Raw genomic sequence first — 20430 nt, 5'->3', positions numbered from 1 at the left:
CTCCTTGCTCCAGTAATTGGGAGCGTCTGTAGGTCAGCGCTGCAATTTCCGAGACGTGTCGAGACAATAAAAAGCCCCGTCTCGTCCTCGACCCCTTTTGTGTCATTTAAGTTGAAATGTGTAGCGTTGTTCGGCGGTTTCGTGGTCATGACACCCTCGAAGAAAACAACACTATTATACAGCTCATTATTAAAAGGCAAGACAAAACAGCCACGGTGCATCAGCAGCACAAGGGACTGGTGAAATTTCTATACGGATATCAGACAGGCTGAGCGTGCCAAGAGGCTTTTTGATTTTATTATTATTATTATGTTGTTTTATTTATTTATTTTTTTTACAACAGCACATAGTCTAGTTTTTAAGGAAGCCTATTACTGTCCTCCCACACACACCCATCAGTAGCAGGCGCACCACAACCTCAATAACCCTCCACACACAAACAGAGACAGCTTCAGTCCATCCAAGACTCCACAGATCCGCCAACACGCTCAGAGCGCTACTGCCATCAAGTGGCTGAGTTTACACACAACGTCTGCCTGGAGAGCATCCTGCAGAACACTCTGCTGTACTAACTGTAAGTACAATTTAACAGGTACTTAAGTATATCCATCTTTTGCTACTTCTACTCACAACATCACGAGCAAAATATAATAATAATAATTTTTACTCCACGGCATTTAGCTGATGTTACTTTACTAAGTGGTGTAAGTTGTATTTACTTAAATTAGTGATACCACAGTGTAGAAGTACTCCATTACAGTACAAGTCTTGCATTTAAAATGTATTATCAGTAAAATGTACATAAAAGTATGAAAGCACTCAACGCACTCCATCAGTGTTAATATATACAGTAAATACTGTACGTACACATATATATTTATAAGTATCATTAATTATAATTAATTGTAAAAGTATTTGTTCTGCAGACAAATGGCCCCTTTAACTTTTATTATTAATTATGACTTAATAAATAAAAGGAAATTTTAACATTCACAATCTCCCGACAATCCGGTGAAAGCTGTCGAGGAAGATCATGTTAAATGACTGAAAGCTCCTGAACAGCCACTAAATTGAACTCATGGAGAAACTGTTTCGCCTGTACCATTTTTTCAGATTAGATCTCCTCATTCTTGAGCTTGGAAATTAGAATTTTGCTAAAAAATACTAACCTTGACTCAAGGGCTCCTTACTCATTTTTTCCCCCCCTGGAGCTTTCAACTCTCTTACTGCCTTAATCACTGAGCAAACTCTCCATCCCACTGGAAAGACTGTCAGATTTGGTCAACAGCCATTAATAAAAAAAATAGTAAGTGGCCCTTTTTTTATTTTTATTTTTTTACTGTTGGTCAAACAACAAACAATTTGAAGAGTGTTTTTTTTTTGTAGCCGTTCTGGAGCTTCAATCGAATCGCACAATCTTCATGTATCAAATCCATCTGCTGAAGAATATCATGTGAAAGCTCTGGAACACATAGAAACAGATTTTGTGGAACAACTCTTAAAGTCACTCAAGGCCCACTTACTAGCTTCTGGAGCTTTCAACCACATCACTAACTCACTCACTGCCTTACTCTGTAGAAAGAAAAGTGTAATTTGACTGTTGAATTTGACCTTAAACACAATAATAAATGTGTTATTAAATAATATTTCAGTGATGGAAATAATTCAGGCCTAGTTTTAGCAGGAAGTAGATCACATTTACCAGGTGAAAGCTCAAACTGGTCCTCACGAGGATAGTTAAACAAACAAAGAGTCGTTAAGGTCGATCTGGGGTTTAATTTTAGATCTTTTTAATGATACCGTGTTAAAAGGGCTGAGATTGTCCTTCATGACATACAACAGAACAGGCTGGAAAACATTACATTTTTCTTCACACTTTTTCCAAATCATCCTTTAATTCAATAATTAAACTTCCTGTGAAACAGAATTTCATTCATCTAATTCTGTTTCTGAGGGTTTTTTCCACGCAGACGACACAGAAACACTAAATACTTTGGGAATTGTTTGGCATGAAAGTAAATATAATGTGTGTCGGCTTTTGGCAGCTTCAATACAAAAATATTGGAATCGAGCTTTGAAAAAACCCTCATGTGTTGAAGAAGGCAGATATTACTGTAGGAGTGTAGGGCACTAAAGGGCTCCTTGCTCGACATCTCATAGTAATAAGTTAGAACAATAACATTATGTTTAAATGAGGCACTTCTTTAGGAGTTACAAAATTGGATTTTTGTTTTGAAAGAAGTGACGAAATCTGAAACAAGAAGGTTCCCGACGTGTGAACCTGCACTGGAAACGAGATTAAGTGATTCAATTATTTACAAGTATTAGACCGGTTCCCAACCTCACGGAGCAGCGAAAGAAGCTCAATAACAATTAAATACGTTTATAAATCTTAATTACTGAAATGCCATCCATTCAGGAAGACTGTTGGATGTGGTCAGTTAGTAAGTGGCCTTTGAGTTACCATTGTAGCCGTTCTGGAGCTTCACACAATCTCATTTCCATCAGCTGAGGAAGATCAAGTGACATGACTGAAAGCTCCAGAACAGCTACTAAAAGATTTTGTGAAATTGTGTAAATTGGCATTATGGAGAAACTGTTTTGTGGAACAATTTTTAAGGTTGAATCCTTTCAATCTCTTAGTCACTCAAGGTCCACTTACTAGTTCCTTCCAGAGCTTTTAACCACGTATCCCTCTGAGTTACTTTACTTACTTTATTAATAGCAGTTGAAGTTGGTCAAGAAATTGCAAAGTTGTCTGAAGTTTTGCAGCAGTTTGACAAAAAACAACTCAACAACAAAAAACTTAACTCAAGGCCTGCTTACAAATTTATTCCCTGTAGCTTTCAACTGCATGTCATTGTCTGCCTCAGCGGGTGGAGCTCACTCACTGGCTCCCTTACTGCCTTAATCACTGAGCAAACTCCATACTATTAGAAAGACTTTCAGATATGGTCGTAAACAGTCATAAAAAAAAAAAAGTAAGTGGCCCTTAAGTTAGTATTTGTGTGGGGTTTTTTTCTGTTCTGGAGCTTCGATCGAATCCCACAATCGTCTTGAATCAGATCCATCTGCTGAGGAAGATCATGTGACATGACTGAAAGCTCCAGAACGGCTAGTAACCGGATCCTCTGGTGAGATTGTGTGGTCGAGAGCAGCAACAATTTTAAAGGTTTCAAATCTCTTCAGTTTGACAAAAGCATCTGAACTCAAGGTCCACTTACTAGCTCCTTATGGAGCTTTCAACCGTTGAGTACCTAAACTCTCTGCCTTACTCATTTTAAATTTAATACTTTTGTAGGTCAAGGAAGTGACAGTTTTGGATCCGTCTGGATCTGATATCGTAACAGGTCCCTGTCGGGTTTAACAAGCTAAATTTAAGACATTTTAATACAAAGAAAATCCAATTTAATATTAAAAATTTATGATCATACGGCCAAAGTATGACGCAAAACCAATATATTTCTCAGAGGTATGTAACAATAATTCCTAATAGCAACGTAAAATTGATGGATACCTTAACCAATCAAAAATAAACAATTAATTTGAGTTGAAACCAACAGTATGTGCGTCCCGCTGCTGCTGCAGTGTTTAAACAGCCTCCTGCAGCCCCATCACAACAACCACACTTTTGATTTAGAGGTGTGCAACGTCTCCCGACAGCCTGTAATCACATACAGAAACATTTTATATCCAACATCACTGCCTACAGCAGGCAAGAGACAGGATTTAAGACGTCTGCAACAGCCATTCATTCTGTAATTAACTCTTTAGTTTTCATCGTTAGTGGCGATTTAATTTAATCTCATTGATATCCGCCTCACTTCACTGTTCGCTCTCTCGGTTATTGTGGAACCAAACCATTTTGTCAGATTTCTTCACTTTTTAAGCAAATGAAATAAATAAAACTCATCAAGAGGCACATCATCTTTGTTTTTTACATTTGAAGGGTTTTTTCCTTCACACTCAGGCAGTGAAAGGTATTAAATATAGCGCACAGCACTCCGAGGTGAGCTGGATTCGTCCACCTCTGACGGGCAAACGCCAACAAACGCACCTCCAGGTTCATCCAAACATTTAACCTGAAACTCCTCGTTCAAAAAAACAATCAATTAAAACAAGTTGTGAGTCTTAAAAACATCTTCAAGTTAGCCTTTCCAACTTGTTATAAGATATTTTTAATAATAGTTAATTTTTTAACAATAATTGTACATAAATAATAGTTTTGTCATGATACCGACAGATTTCTAGGAAGACTCAGGTTTTAGGCTGAATTCAAGACAAACAGACTTGTTTAGATTGATATTTTTGTAGGTCAGTGTGTGTTTAAATTAAATAGTTTCTAAATGAACCGTCACTTTGGGTTTCCTGATGTGAAAGGGTTTTCTGCAGCCTCTCCTCTGTCTGAGCATGGGTGCGTTTGGTCTTTGTCCTTGTTAGAGTCAAAGGGTGCCGGGTGGGTGGCGTTTATTTGTGCGGGTGTTTCTGTGCCGTCATCACTCGAGTTTCTGTGCGATGTCGCCACCGCCCTGTACTCGGCCGACGCCTGCTCATTAGGTACCTGGCAACGAGAGGAACAAACAGTGATCGCGACTGACAGGCAGCCAGTTCTGCAGTTGCATCACACATCTATACTTTAATTGATCTACACTCTATACATCTCTCTTGAGGGGAAATTGTTGTGTTATAGTTGCTCATTAGAGTTGGTAAGAAGAAAATAGAAAACACACATATGAGTGTGGAAATATGTACAGCATTCTATGTACGTGTACAGAAATATATTCATCTGGCACCAGGATCATTTGATCTTTTATTTAATTAAATATCCACAAACAGGCAAAAGAGCTGGCTGAAAAAGCTTGCATGAGTTGCTACTAGCCAATCGAACCATTAATACAATGATGTTAATGCTAACGTGTTATCTTTTTTTAATCTAAGCTGCTAACTGGCTGCACAAAGACAAACTGTCTGGCTGTGACTTAGATTCTTTCTTCATCAGAGGCACTGATCCGTCGGCATTTTGACCTTCTTCTTTCATATATCAGGAACAAATATACATGAAAAGGACGCCAGACGTACTGAAGCTGTCGTCTTTCGCAAACTAACGAGGCGTCAGATTTGACTTAAACGTCATTTATAGCTGATTCTATCGCCTGCCTGTGTCTGATCTGCTCGTTCAGTAATAAATTAAAAGTTTTAATCGGTGTATTTAAGTTTCATCCTGTGATGCCTCGACACCGCAGTAGATCAATAATCCGTGTTGGAGCAACAATCACATGTCCAGCGTTTTTCTTTTTTTTAAACTGTTGCAGGATTATTTCTACACCTTTGACAGTTGAGATGCTGCTATAAATTATACTTTATATATAATTATTATAATATAATATTATAATATTTATGATACTCACGCTGTATTTTATATCTATGCTATATTGCTGTACTCTGTGTCCTGCTTGCTTTGTAATTTTGAGTTGAATTGCTCTTGTATAGTTTGTTTCTACTTGTTTTTATTGTTCTGGACTGCTGCTGCAACACCTGAATTATTATACACCTGAACCGTGACGAGGATCCTCGACTAGACAACCTTTAATAATGTGTTGTATTTTATAACCTGACTGTAGTGTAACAAGTGAAACATAGTGGAGTGCAAGTATAAAGTAGAAGAAAATACCCAAAAGTACCTCAAAGTTGTACTGAAGTACAGTAAATGCACTTTCCACCACTGTAAACGAGTCTTTGTCTTTGTGCATCCAGCTAGCAGCTAACAAGCTGTTTCACAGAGCTGTCCAACATGGCTGCCAGAGAGAGGGGTCGGCGGGCGGGGGTGTGACATCACCCGGAGTATTTCAGGCATGCATGCACTTCACACATGGCGTCAAGAAACGGGTGTGGGAGGCTCACAAAACACACAGACACAAGTGCGCATGCATGTACACGCCCACATACTACACACAAGCAGAACACACAGGTATGGATGAGTCACTGTTATCACCAAACGCAACACACACACACGCACGGAGAGGAAACCCCGGACACACACCCCCCCACCCCCACCGCAAGACGGTAGTTTTCCATCGACCTTTGCACGCAGACACGTCTCACCTTTCTTCTGTGTGTGCGTGCACGCGTGGGCAGCAGTTAGTGGAGGAAGCGACAGAAAGTTCAGGTTAGGGAAACATTTCCAACACAGTCGTTCAACTCTCAGACACAACAGGCGGAAAAGAGTTTGTTGTTGTTATTATTATATGACACCAGCATGTTTTTATTCCAGCTGGTACACATGAATACACCTTAAAAAGTCCAAATATAAACCGTTCAAATGATCCAGTGGTGGATAACTAAGTACATTTACTCAAGTGCTGTACTTTAGTACAAATGAAATGTACTTCAACTCCAAAACATGTCAGAGGGAATTTGCAGTTTTAACTTCACTTCATTTATCTGACAGATTTAGTTACTTGTTTTGAATTGTGATTTTGTTCACCTGCAGTGGTTGAGTCTCCGGCGGCGGTCCAGCAGCCTTCAACATCGTCATCATCTCTTTGATCTGGACGATGGAGAAGGCGATGGTGACCCAGGGGGCGCCAGAGAGCACCCAGGCCGGCCTGTTCAAGTCCTCCTGCTCCTCCTGGTGTTTGGTCTTCTTGATGGGCAACGGAGGAGCGTTGCGGGCCGGGGCGGGGCTACCGGCGTCGTTCTGGCCCTGCACCAGGTCGATGGTGGCGATGGGAACCGGGCTGAAGGGGACCGGGATGTTTTCAGCCAGCATTTTGTCCTCTGAGGGAGGATGAGCCAAGAGCAAACGTTACAAAACAAAGCTGTTGTTACTGTCGTCTGTTTCAGGTTTAGAGGCAGGTTTCAAAAGGTCAGGTAGTATTTTCACATAACATAATGACACAGGAAAGTAAAAACCTGTTGTGATCACAAAATACAAACATGTTCAAGCAGGGGACAGACCAGCTGAAACCTACACAGACCGGACAAACAAAAGGATTGTTTCCACCAACAGTCACACTTATTTTTGTTAGTTTTGTGAGCCAGAAAAGAAAACAGAGACAACACAAAGTGTGATAGGTAGACGTTATGAGAACACAAACGGACATTCACCCAGAGAATAAATTAATTACTCTGAAATCTGCAAGGAAAGAAAAAGAAATGGCAAAATGCAAACTCTGGATGAGATGTGACGGGAGAACTGTGGACTTCAGTAGAGCTGCAGGTCTGCACTAAAACCTCTTCAAGAGGATTGAAGTTCATGGCTTTCACTCTATGTTTTGGACAGTTTTTAGTTCAATTTCTTCCATTTCAATGCTCCTTATCTCCGTCGTTATTATCGCACACGTTTAAAATAATCATAAGAGAGACAAACCATTGGGAATCCTTAGTTGTATCTCCAAATGACTCCGTCCTGCTTGGATTCAGTCCTCACTTAAATCATATTTTTACGTGCCGCACCTTGTAAATTAAATTCTGTTTTATTACTTCCTGAGTTTTATTTTTGTAGTTTATGCAGTTACTGAATGAAAAAAAGGCTAATTTACGCTAGTTAACGTTTGGCTGTGGACTATGTTAAAAAATACAGATATATTTTTAGTAGCAAAACTTAAATGAATCCAATATCTGACGGGTCCAGACACAGTTCATCTAGATTATCGAAACCACTTTCTTTGTTGGTCAAATTGATAGTGAGCACACTTGAACTGAAAGTTAAAGCTCTTTTCATTTTACTGTTATGTTGGACTAACCTGGGGCTTTGTTTCCAATACAACTTTGAATTAGCTTTTATTTGACTGCGTTATATATCTTATAAAGCCCCAATTCTAATGACATAACATCTTGTAAGTCTTCATTTACGGTTTGCTGTCGTAAGGGCCGAGTTTGTTTCACAATACTGTATCAGCTCTGGTGCGCAGGAGAAAAGGCAAAGCTTTGGACAGAAGAAGTTTTTCCCACCTTTCCCTTCAGCCTCTCCAGTCAGAAACTGGATGAAGGCGAAGATGAGGAGGATGACGAGGGAGGCCATGCCGATTCCTCTGAACGTCGCTGCAGCACCTGTAAGTTTTTGTAAGAACACCAATTTATCACCTACAGTTTTCTGCCCCCAGGCGGCCAAAAATAGACAATGCGGCTGATTTAAACATTTTCCAGTCCCAGCTCCCACCGGTCGTACCAAAGTAGTTGACAAACACTCCTCCCACCATGGCTCCACAGCCGCGGCCCAGGCCGAGGTGAAGGCCCTGCAGGATGCCCTGCGCAGACGTCCTCAGGGCCGGCGGGACGGCCGCGCTCAGGAAGGAGATACAGGCTGCCCAAACTGAGGCGTGGGTCACACCTGGAGGACACACAAGGGACAGACATTGGTGACAGCTGGAGGACAAAGGCATCTGGAGCTGCTCTTAGAAAAAGGCAGATAACAGCGTTAACATAAATAAGCTAAAGTAGGCCGAGTACAGAGACAACACATGTGAGTAAGATGCATTTATTGTTTGTTTAATCGCTTCAATTTGTTGATGTTAACAAATATAATAGAGACAGAGTTTATCTATAACTTAAAACCTGAAATAAACAAACATAGTCCAACAACAGATACAGTAAAAGGCATTTAATGTTCATTTAACTCAAGTCAGATAAGCTTAAAGAATATTTAGAAAGCAGCATTTAAGCTACAGTACATCCTAATAACCAAGACTGATGCTGAGCTCTGGTTGAATCTTTGTAAACTGGTTATTTACAGATCTGGGAGGCAGCAAATCTGCAGCTGTAATAAATAAAATAAAGCTGTTAGCAGAAGCTTATACACACACCGCTGTGGCCTGGAAACAGTTCTAAATGTAAAAACAAATGCATACGTTGTTCATCAGCAACTACTGACAAACAAAGCGAAGTTAAATTCGACGGTGTTTTTATTTGCCCAGGAGAAAGATTTCACGCCTTTGAGAGAGCAGCTGAGTGTCTGAGCCTCCACATTTGTCTTTGGGTGTTTTGGCTGCAATTTCAGTGGGAAAAATCACAGTTTATTTATCAGGGTTACTGAAAGTGAGATCACAACACACCACAAAGTAAATATGATTCAACAGTGGGCCCATTATTATCACCACAGCACTGCTTTGTTTAAATCTCCTTTACAGCACATTACTTTGGCTTTAATGTTTATATTTGTTGTTCTTGTTGCATTTTCCTTATAATAAATACCTCATAACTATTTTTACATTACGGTGATTTATGCCTTTTCTTTGTTTCACGTCTACCTGTGAAGCACTTGAACTGTACGTATTTGTATTTCTTTTTGTAAAAGAAAAAAAGATGGTTAACTTAATTCCACCAACTTTTCTGGGAGAAATCAAACAAGATTTTGAGATTGTTTGAACAGAGATGTTACAGTAAAGGCTCTTCTTTTGTGTCATTGCAGTAATTCAATGCAATTATGTATTTTGTGTGTCTCCACATCAATCAGAAATATAAAAAGAAATGCATATATTCACCTTAAAGTGACTGAAGAGAGAAATATATATACATTATAATAACTTTAAAACATTAATGACTTGTTTACCCACAGTTAGTGTCCTTAAAGTAACTCAACATTTTACCACCGTGGCATTAAATTGCCTTAATTTGCTTCTGTTTGACTGTTATACTTTGATGATTTTATTAGAGCTGCAGATATATCAGCAACTGTGTCTCCATTACATAGTTTGTCCTCCGGAGGGCACTCAAATGTCCCGTTCAGTACGTGTCTTGGTCACCAGACTATAATAAGTGATCCTTATCTACAGTTCCAAATATTGATTTTAGCATGTGCCATAAAAATCCAACGACTGAATTAATGAACGACTGCTCTGCTGTGGTGAAACGTCCCCCAGACATGAAAATTACACCGGCACTAACGCTTATTTTTCTCGCAGTTCAGCTTCCTGTCTGAAGTCTTAATGTCACATGACCTCCCTTGATGTCACCACACCTTCTCAAAGGGCCGATCGCAGCTTATCAAGCATTATGTGCGCTCGAGGTGAACAACAGTAGAAATGTAATCTCTTGTTGGAGCGGCTCTTCCTGAAGTTTTCTGTTGCGGGGTGATGTTATCAGCTCCCACGGGCTGTTCTCTTGGACAAAGTTGAATGCACTCGGCTTTAAACTCTTTTTAATTGTTGATTTCACGGTCAAAACAGGCAGTGAACTCAAAGCTGAAGCATTTAACAACTTTGTACTTGTTTACTCTGTGAGGCGTCAGTGTTTCCTCAGGGCGGACATCTCAAACAAACCGCACAGTTCCCTCTTGATCTCTTCTTTCTTGCGTCAGGTCACATCTTCTGTGGTTTAAATTACTTCTTGCATTGTTTAAAAGAAACAGCCATGTGATTAAGAGGGTAGTGGTATTAATAATGTTGATCACTTGTGACCTAAAGCTTTTTCTTCTGCTGCGTTCTTCTGTAAAAACATCAAACTACAGAATCAAAGTTTTCAGCCTCATTGTTTTCACATTAGTTGGATTTCTTTCTACTTTAAATGCTGGGATATTTTAATGTATGCAGGTAATGTATTTGTCTATATACTCTCTACTGCATTTGTATATTTATATGTGTAACTACATGCTGCTTCATCTTGGCCAGGTCGCAGTTGCAAACGAGAATCTGTTCCCAATCAGTCTGACTGGTTAAATTAAATAAAATAAATTAATGCATGAAACGTTTCCTCATAAAAAACAGAAACATTTTGTTTTACAGTTTCCTGTGATTTCACATAAAGTGAAATTTTTTACTCCTATTGATATTCTTTTCTCTCATGTCTACTTTTGGGATAATCACACTACTTAAGTTTTGTAACTACAGTTCCTATAATGCTTTGGGGGATGTAAACAGGAAGTGCAATGTTGGCATGGATCCAGCAACTTATGCTGTTGGCTACAACTGCATCAGACTGACGTTCAATAAACGCACATCGCAATGAATTATCCTAGCTACAATAGTTACATAAAATGAAAATAATCATAAAAAGTCCTAAAAAAAAACAAGCAATTATCACTCGACAATTCCAAATATCAAATATCACTGGAGTAGTTTGATCCTGAAGAAAAGTTCTGGGGTTATAAGGAGCCTCTTATTCACCAAGAATGAATGATATCGGGAAGCGTAGTGTGTTCAGATTTGAGTTATGGCTCAGAGAAGGAAGCAGTGTTTTAACTGCACCGTTTGACTCAATTAACACGCGTCCTGTAAATGTACAAAGCGCATGTGAGTATTTTCTAAGCTTCGCCCGCATGTCAGCTCATCAGCCTCCCACTGACCAGCAGACCCTGCTTCACCGCATTTACTGACCCAGGCTGTCGGGAGGAAACAGCCTGTCTGATAAGCTTCCTGTTAGACAAACACAGCCGGGATCCTGTCCCTAAGCGACCCTGCAGACAGACAAGTGAGTGCACGTTACCTTGAAGGACCTCCATGGGCAGGACGGTCCAGGCGTTCTCCAGGTAGGAGATGTAAAGGTAGCGAGCTGTGTTGCAGGCCAGGCCGATGTAAAGCACCCTGAGAGGGAGAAGATGCAGGGTGTAAATATATAACTAGTAGACTCATATTGCATTGATTGATTGGTCTTCAGGTGACAGCATAACAGTGAAAAATCCCCAAGGTGACCTGTGGGTGAGATTACAATCATATACGACAAAGCACAGCATCAGATCCGGAGACAGAGCTGCTTTACTTTTGCTTTAAAAATTCTCAAATCGTTAAATTGTTTATCAAAATAAGAGCAGCTTGTTTATTGGACCACGTTTTTGTTAAGAAAATGTCTTAAAATTCCAATTTACTACTACAATAAAACTATTATGAGCACACGTTGGGAAATTTTACTCGGAAAATTACTTTTCTGATTGATCAATACTCAATCTTGCTTAATTGACCGGTTGTATGAGCTTTAAACTGTCTGCGCTCTTTTCTGTCCAAGATAATAAGACGTTAGTTCAGCTCTCTCTCCTTCTACCCATAAAGCTTTGCAGCTACAGTTGGTTTTGTTTTTCTTTTTACAGGTAGCTTAGTTATTAAGAGTTTTGGTGACCTTTTGGTACTTGTTTAAATATTATTTGCTCACCGTTTAGAGTAGAAAACATCAAAAGTTAATCACAGGTTTGCAAGGTAATGTTGTAAAAATGCTTATTTTGATTGACGAGCAGTAAAAAATTACATTAGTTACATTACTTGCCGTTTCGTTGTTCACTCTATAGCATGGTGTTTGTCATGGTGTTGGATTTCTCACAATCACATACCTCCCACCTTTAGTTAAAGCTGGAAACAAACCTAGTTTTATTTTATATATTATTAGTCAGCTCCAGAAGATACTAGCTAAACCTAAAGCAGCCTAATACAACACGTCTGCGTTAAGGTTATCCCATTTATAACTTCTGTGTTTAAAGCATTAACACTGTCTGACGCCACGTCTGTGGCTCTCAGCTCCGAGCCCATCGGTTCCTACTGAAGACGTAAATCTCAAAAAACAAGCTCAACAATATATTGTTGCTTTAAAAAGCAAAAGGTCTGTAAGATCCTAAAACAGCAGCTCGCTGTGTAGCTTTTAACAAACAAACGAGAGGAAACTGTGCACGTGTCGAGGGACTATTTTTAGAGGTGGATGAAGTGTGAAATTGCTAAAAGCTGTGAAGCGGCAGCAGATGATCTTTCCACTGCTAACATTTTGACATCGACAGGGTCAACACAGACACTCTGCAGCCGGCTCAGGCCAGTACAGCAGGAACTGTGTTTGCAGCAGAGCGTCAACTTCCTCACGACGCCGAGGACGCCGAACAAAATGAAGAAAATACACAACCTGCAGATGTCTGACTGTGCGTGTGCGATAGCTGCTACTGTTTGTTGTTACTTTCATTTTGTCTTCTTTGTACTGATCACAGTTTCTAAATTCACATAGCAGAATATATTGTACAGGTCATTATCTGGAAATTCAATTAAAAAGCATTTCATAGATAAAATAATAAGGTAGGATTTTCTGCTTTTAGCTAAGACATCAAATTTAATACTTCAAAAATCAATATCTTTGATTGGATTTTGTTATAGTAAAAGGAATAGCTTCTTTAGTACATGTTATAGTAGAAGCTCTTTGCGTTCCTTCATGCCAAGTAAGATATTATACCAATACTTAAAATAATTAAGTATAATTTAATGTTTATTGATTCAGGTCCCAGAAAGTTACCCTAATGAATGAGAACATGAAGCTCCAGCCAGTTAGCTTAGCTTAGCATAAAGAGTGGAAACAGGAGGAAACTGCTAGCCTTGCTCTGTCCAGAAGGTACCAAAATCTACCTACCAGCTCCTTTAAAGCTCATCATTTAACATGTTACATCTTGTTTGTTTGAATCTATACTCAAGGGAAATAAATGGGAAATTTGTGGTTTTACCGGAGGCATTTCTTTCTAATGTCGTACAAGGATGAGAAAAAAAGAAAAGAAAACACAATCTGAAATGAGCAAAATTGGGATTTAAACCAGGAACTGTGTGAGAAAATAATTAAAAATGATGAACTTGGGTCCCTACAAGTGGCCCCAGAATAAATGTGAGATATAAACCAGACAAACACATCGATTATTTTCAACTTTTTAGGCCTCTAACTCAGCAGCTTCTTTAAAACACTCCAACACAGGCTTTCAGTTAGTGAGGCTCATAGATATCACGGACAACAGCAGCAGGGCAGGTGTATTTGGTTAGTAATTAATTACAATCCTTTTAAAAACACTCTTTTTCCCGTTGACTTTGCCTCATGTTGACTCAGGAGTTGTTTCAGAGTCAACAGCAGAGACGTTGTGCGCTTCCTGTGCAGGTACAGAGCTGCAGCTCGGAGGCCTGGCAGCTGAAATCTAACACCACGATCTCAAATGTCGTCACCCCGCCCGCCCCCGCCAGGCCGAGCATCAATGACAGCATTGTGTCGAACAGTGCGGGACAGATTTAACGTCTCAGTGTGAAGCACTTCAAGCAAAAAGATGCTTCAAGTAATGAATGATCAGGCTGTCCTGGAGGCAAAGACATGAAGGCTCGACTGAACATTCATTTCTTAATGCTAAAATCATCTCTGAGCATTTTTAGTTCTGATTTTCACTTTATCTTAGTGTTTCTTTATAAATATATTTTTTGCACTTGCAAACAAAATTATTATATTTTGCAAAGTTAGTTTTAACTATTGTGTTTATGGCTCCGTTTGTTAGTGAGCAGGATATTTCAAACACCTTTAAACAGTGAAATTAGTTGAAAAGATGTATTTTTCATCATTCATTAAGTTTTCATGAACTGCAGCCACAGACTGTATAAAAGAGGCGGACGCAGTCGCCGTGCCGTCACCCATTGGTTTGTGATCTGCCGCGGGTACAAGCCCCGCCCTTAAGCATCCCATTTGTGCATATTCCTCTAAGTGGGACCATAATTTACTAAATGAACATCACGCTGTGTTGAAGAAGAGTCCTTAAACTCATTAGGAAAGTGTTTACTGAGGGAATAAAATCTGCTGAGAAGTAGAAACATTTTCTCACAGACTTCTATACTATCAAACTTCTTTTTGCCCCCTGCTGGCCGTTAGAAAGAATGCAGGTTTAAGTTACTTCTGCATTGGCTTCGCTTTTCAGAGCCGGAGGTTCCCGCTTGACTGCAGCACACAAAGTCGGCGTGAAACGGAAAGCGGCACGCCATTTGCTTCCACAGATTTATGAGTTTCCTGTAAAGAAAAAAAAAACACAAAGCTAGGGAGGAGCTTGCCGTTTACAGTAGCCAATAGCGCTGAATGAGCGTTACGCGAGTCAGTGCCAACTTGAAGCTCCCAATGAGAGAAGGGCGCTGGTTGGCCCCGTGCCTGACCTGAAAACCTCCTCCTCCCGGTGGAAAACACTTCCCCGGTGCTCCGAGCTCGCAGTCGAGGCAGAGTCTGCGAAAATGACCACTAGCTGCGCAGCTAACTAGGTAACAGCAGCTAGTGGTTACTTTATCGACACGTAAATCATCGAGAGTTGAGGCAGAGGTGACGTGTAGCACAAGACAAATCGTATAAAAACACTTACTGACTTTAAATTGGTATATTTTTTGACATGCATATTTACCTGACGTGTCCGACCAGCTCGATCAACTTGTGGCTGGTGAAGTAGGCGCCGAGCTCTGAGACGTGGCTCAGGATGGAGCAGACGCCGAACAGCGTGGTGGTCCCCTTCAGGTCCTCCAAGTGCCAGTACAGGAAGGTGAAGACGAAGCCGTAGCCGAAGCCCATGAACCAGGCGACGAACAGGACGGAGCTGTAGCGCACGCTGCAGAGGAGCTTTTAGGAGATCGGCGTAGCTGAAGTCCTGAGCAGGGTCAGGGCCGATAGTGGTCTGGCCCGAGGACTCGGGCGACGCTCTCGGACCCTCTGCCTCCGCCACCACCCCCTCTGGAAGCTCAAGCTGGTAGTTGCCACCTTTTTCAAAGTAAAACTGAGTGGCAACGATGAACGCCACGCCCATCAGCACACCAAACACAATGAAGGCGATTTGGTAGTTGTGGAGGCGGTACTCGGGCACGGTGCAGCCCACGCCATCGATCGTGACGGTGATGTGTGTGTGGTCGATCCAGATGCCCACCAGCAGCATGGCCAGACCCCAGCCCAGCGAGCCCCACATCCTCTGCAGGCCGTAGCGGTCGCGAGCTTTGCCGAGGTACTGCAGGGTGACGGTGTCCACGATGGTGATGGCGGGAGCGCTGAAGAACTCGCCCACAATGATGACGAGCAGGATGAGCAGGAAGATGGACTCCACCTGGTCCTTGTTGAAGATGATCTGGTTCTTCTTGGCTGCTGTCGGAGCAGTGGAGGCGGTGGTTGTGGTTGTGGTCGTGGTCGTGGTATGGAGGGTGGTGTTTGGCGTTTGCTGGGTGGTGTTACCCGGACTGAAGGGAGCTGAAGTGGTGTTGGCGTCTAGGCTTCGCTCTTGCCTGTGGAGCACGGTGACATAGTCCAGGAGTTCAGGAAGCCCGGGGAGGTCTAGAAAGCTCCGGCGACGTCTGGTGTGGTTGCTCAGCTGCGTGAAGTTAACGGGTGGTAGAGTAGTCATCACCGGCGCCACCGTCGTTAACGGAGTACTGCCTTTTTCAATACACTTCATCTCAGCTGGTTTGACAAAGCCGATGCCGCAGTTGAACACCAACCAGCACAGGACAGAAAACAGCAGGACGGCCTTCCCTTTCTTGAAGCGGTCCGCCACCACGCCCCAGAAGGGGGCGCTGCAGAACTCGATGAAGTAGCGGATGCCGACGAGCAGCCCGCTTCGACTGGCTGACATGCCGAGCTGCTTGTAGTAAACGGCGAGCAGAGGGTGCAGCGAGCCGTAGGCGGAGTAGAAGAAGAAGTAGAAGACTTTTGAGATGAGGAGGCGGCTGTTGACGCGGAGGCACATCCTCTCGCAGCAGTCTATAGATTCTGGCGTCGAGTCCGGCGGCTGCTCGGAAAGCGAGTCCGAGGAGGGCTCTGGTGCCTCGGAGACTCCCGCCTGCCCCTCCACTGACAGGCTGTTGAACGGCTCGGCCAACACGTACCTCCTCTTCTGCTCCTCCTCGTCCTCTGACAGGATGGCAACCTTGTCGTCAGCTGCCATATCTGGAAGATAAGGAAATGAGGGTGAGAGCGGCTGCAGGGCGTGACGGCACCAATGTTCAATAACCAAATGACGGTTTTCTTCAGCTGGCAGCTTGGTCTGCTCTGCCAAACACAATTATTTTTGGCAGGAAACCAAACATGAGAATTAAATCTGTTTTTAAAACTCTGTGTTTGTCTCTGTAAAAACCTCCACAGATTTCAGTTTCTCTCTCAAACATTAATACTTCTCACATAAATAGAGTTCTGTTTAAAGAAACATTTGATGAGCTTTAAATCCTGCAGACGCGGCCGTTAAATTGCTTTATTAGGTAGTAAAATTAATCAGAAGTGTGATGAAGACACACGACAGCATTTAAATCAGGCAAGTGTTTTAACATCTTATCGATTCAATAATTGTTCCATTTAGTATTTGATCTCAACACTTTGTGAAAACTTTATTTTATTTATGCAAAGGGAAGTGAAATGTTATAGAATAAAATCTACCTGTTAATCTAGGCCATGTTTAACCAAGTTTATTGATTTGTGATCTAGACCTGGTCTGATGTGACTCCGGTCTGACACCCATGAGGGTACACAGCAGAGAAAAGGGCAGGAGGTTCATTTTAAATACTAGGCTATGAGTTTTTTCTCTTAATAGTAAGGGTTTCGACATGTCACAGATATGTGGGAAAGCCATTCAGAAAGGCAAAGCTCTTCATCTGCCGGTCAATTTTCACTCCTTCCCTCTCTCCTCCAGCTGGTTCATGCGGCTCAGGAAAGGGAGGACTGGGAAACCCTGCAGGAGCTGCTGCCCCTGTGACCCGACCCCGAATAATCGACTGAAGACGCATGGGTTTTGAATGAGAAAGTTCTGAACTTGAGCAGAAAACCTGCTGCAACGCAGGAGCTATTAAAGTCCAGGACTTTATAACTGAATTAATTTATCACTGAGGTGCCACATGCACATTCTTGAAGAGGTTACTTCCCCAAACGAACACACAAAAGAGGAGGGAAGAAAACTAATTAAGCCTACATGTGTGTTGACTCAGCAGGGATCCGGTTGCACCAGAAAACTTGATCAACAGGAGAAATTACCTACTAATCAAAAAGCAAAAAAGAGAGTCTAACTTTTATAGCTTGAATCGTCACCTGTAGTCTGAATTTTGTGTTTTTTCCTTTCACATAAAGACGTTTTCAACAGAAACCGGAGCAGAAAAAATCTCCAGTTTGCAGGCAATAAAGTGTTAAACGCTCAAAATGTTCTTTAATATGAGTATGAAGCCTGCAATTTCCTTGTGACTCTCACTGCAACAAAACCACCTCACAGTCAGTTAAACATCAATGAAAGGACATCTGGAGCGACCGCTGGAGGTCCTCGGACCCGGGGTTTGAACACAGTCTGTCTGTCAGTGACAGTCACTGACGCTCCTATGCGGAAGTAAGTGGTCTCTTGAACAAAGCATCTGTTTGGTTCAGATGTAAAACAAACCAAATCCAACACGTTTACAAGGAGGAAATGAAGCACATTGTCGTAAAAAATAGCGTTGAAAAATGAAATATAAACAAAGCAAACACGCAGGAAACGAGTCTTTATTGTGGCTTCTGTCACGGAGCCGCTTCTAACCTAATTTTAAACAAACTCACCGTGAAATGAACATTAAATTTAAAGACAAATGAAGGTCTTACCTGCTCAGGTCACCGCTCCCATTAAACTATGACTGCGCAGTTTCTGTTGTATTTCTCTCCACTCGGCCCGGCATTTCTTTTTTTTTACACAAAACCCGCCATGATTACTTCTTTTAATATAACAGATACTGCTTAAATTTAGAGAGACGTGTTCATGTTTTTGTTTCAGTGTTTCTCCGGCGCTGCTCTCTTTGTATTGAGAACAACAGCAGCTCGTCCACCTGCCCCGAGCGACACATAACCGTCAAGCCGCCACGTTGGATGTTACGGCTTCCGGTCACTGATTTCAAAGTAAAAGTCGTTGTTTTTGAAAATATTGTTATTATCGGAGGGATGTTTATTTTCTTGAAAACTCGATTTTAACCCACAAACAATGGGATAATTTGTCAAGTTCCTCCACAATACAATATAATGAAGTTAGTTAATAAATACTATATGACATATACACTCTGTGGATGTTATATATATATATATGTGTGTCGTATTTCCTATACATATCAGTAGTATCATTTCTGTACAAAGAGTAATAAACAATTTTCATATTTAATTGTTACTTTAAATTATCTTTTAAGCAAAAAATCCCAGCGTCTCAAATGTAATATTTTTAAGATTTTCATTATTTAGGTCGATTTAAAAAAAAGAACAGAAATCTAATTATGTCTATTGGTGGTCTGGAGAACTATTTTCACCATTTTCAGGTCTTTTAAAGACCAAATGATGAATCATAAAATAACAATAATAATAATAATAATCTTTATTTGTAGAGCACTTTTCAAAAACAAGTTACAAAGTGCTTTAACAAGTGTAAAGACAATAATACCCCAAAAACAATAATACAAAAACAATACAAGATAAAAGCATGAAAACATTGAAAAGACTAAAAATACAGATAAATATAAAATAAGTAAAATATAATAAAATAAAAGGGATAAAATAAAGTCAAATAAGATCGGGAAAGGCTCTCCTATAAAAGCATGTTTTAAGAAGGGACTTAAAAGAGTTCACTGACTCAGCCGACCTGATTTCCTCGGGCAGGCTGTTCCAGAGCCTCGGGCCCTGACAGCAAACGCTCTGTCCCTTTAGTTTTCAGTCGAGACTCTGGAACAGACAGCAGACCTCTGCCCGAGGATCTCAAGGTACGTGCTGGTGCGTATGGGACTAAAAGGTCAGAAATATAACAAGGCGAGAGGCCATGAAGAGCTTTAAAAGTGATCAATAGAATTTTAAAGTCAATCTAAAACATACTGGGAGCCAGTGTAATGAAGCTAAAATAGGAGTAATGTGGTCATATTTCTTGTTCTGGTTAAAAGCCTGGCAGATGAGTTCTGGACAGTCTGGAGTCGATCAATAGATTTTTGGGTTAAACAGCTGAAAAGGCTGTTGCAATAATCCAGGAGTGATGAGATGAAGGCGTGTAAAATGGTCTCGGTGTCCTTAAAAGTTAACATAGATCGAATTTTTGCTATATTTCTAAATTAAATGAATTATGAATTAAATAATCTCATGAATAAATAATAATAAAATAGACACAGCCCCACATTCAATACTTATTGGCACAATTTCACAAGTATTTTTATTGTTGGTAGCTGTTTATGTGCACGGACGTCAATGTTAAGCTTTTATTTTGTTCATATCCGGTCGTCTTCAGCGCTAAATACCAAAAGACGCACATTGACGCAGAAGAGCGACTCCGCCTGAAGGTCTCTGGTGTCTCAATTAAAGGGGAAACTTTAAAGAAAAAAACAAAAACAAATAAACGTTCACATGATAAACATAATTAATTAATTAGTTTGAAAGTGGCACGGCACAGACTGTAGGACTTTCTATGGGAACAACAGAGTATAAAATTAAAACAATAAATCACAATAAACTCACCACTGAGCAGCACAGATGTCACAACTGTAATAATAACCGGTATAAAATCACCATTACTGTTACTTAAACATCACCGTTTATAGCAATATACAGCTTATTCACTTGAAGACGTTATTTAAACCTCTTAAAATCTTGATTTGTCTCCTTTAACTTTAATCGTTGTACATTTAGGGAACCGTGGCTCTTTATTTTATAAAGAAGAGGCTAAAGTTACATATTAGAAGTGGGTTCTTACTCATCTTGTCAGAGGAAGTATATTTTTTTTATCTCTTTTGATATGAA

General features: G+C 40.7%; 1 protein-coding gene across 1 annotated transcript; it reads right to left on the bottom strand.

Annotated features, from left to right (window-relative positions):
• Positions 1-1768: 1768 nt before the first annotated feature.
• mfsd6a (major facilitator superfamily domain containing 6a) lies at positions 1769-18525 on the bottom strand. The gene is given in 8 exon segments (XM_038715476.1): positions 1769-4561; positions 6485-6777; positions 7954-8052; positions 8171-8332; positions 11422-11519; positions 15086-15300; positions 15302-16608; positions 18274-18525. Coding segments are annotated over 7 exon segments (2379 nt in total). The 5' UTR covers positions 16607-16608; positions 18274-18525; the 3' UTR covers positions 1769-4354.
• Positions 18526-20430: the final 1905 nt, after the last annotated feature.

Source organism: Micropterus salmoides, unplaced genomic scaffold (assembly GCF_014851395.1).
Source record: "Micropterus salmoides isolate LMB-PRFRI ecotype aquatic unplaced genomic scaffold, ASM1485139v1 Ms_hic_scaffold_1, whole genome shotgun sequence".
Classification (NCBI taxonomy): domain Eukaryota; kingdom Metazoa; phylum Chordata; class Actinopteri; order Centrarchiformes; family Centrarchidae; genus Micropterus; species Micropterus salmoides.
Note: the sequence above shows the minus strand (reverse complement) of the source record. Positions and strands in the feature narration are given on the sequence as shown.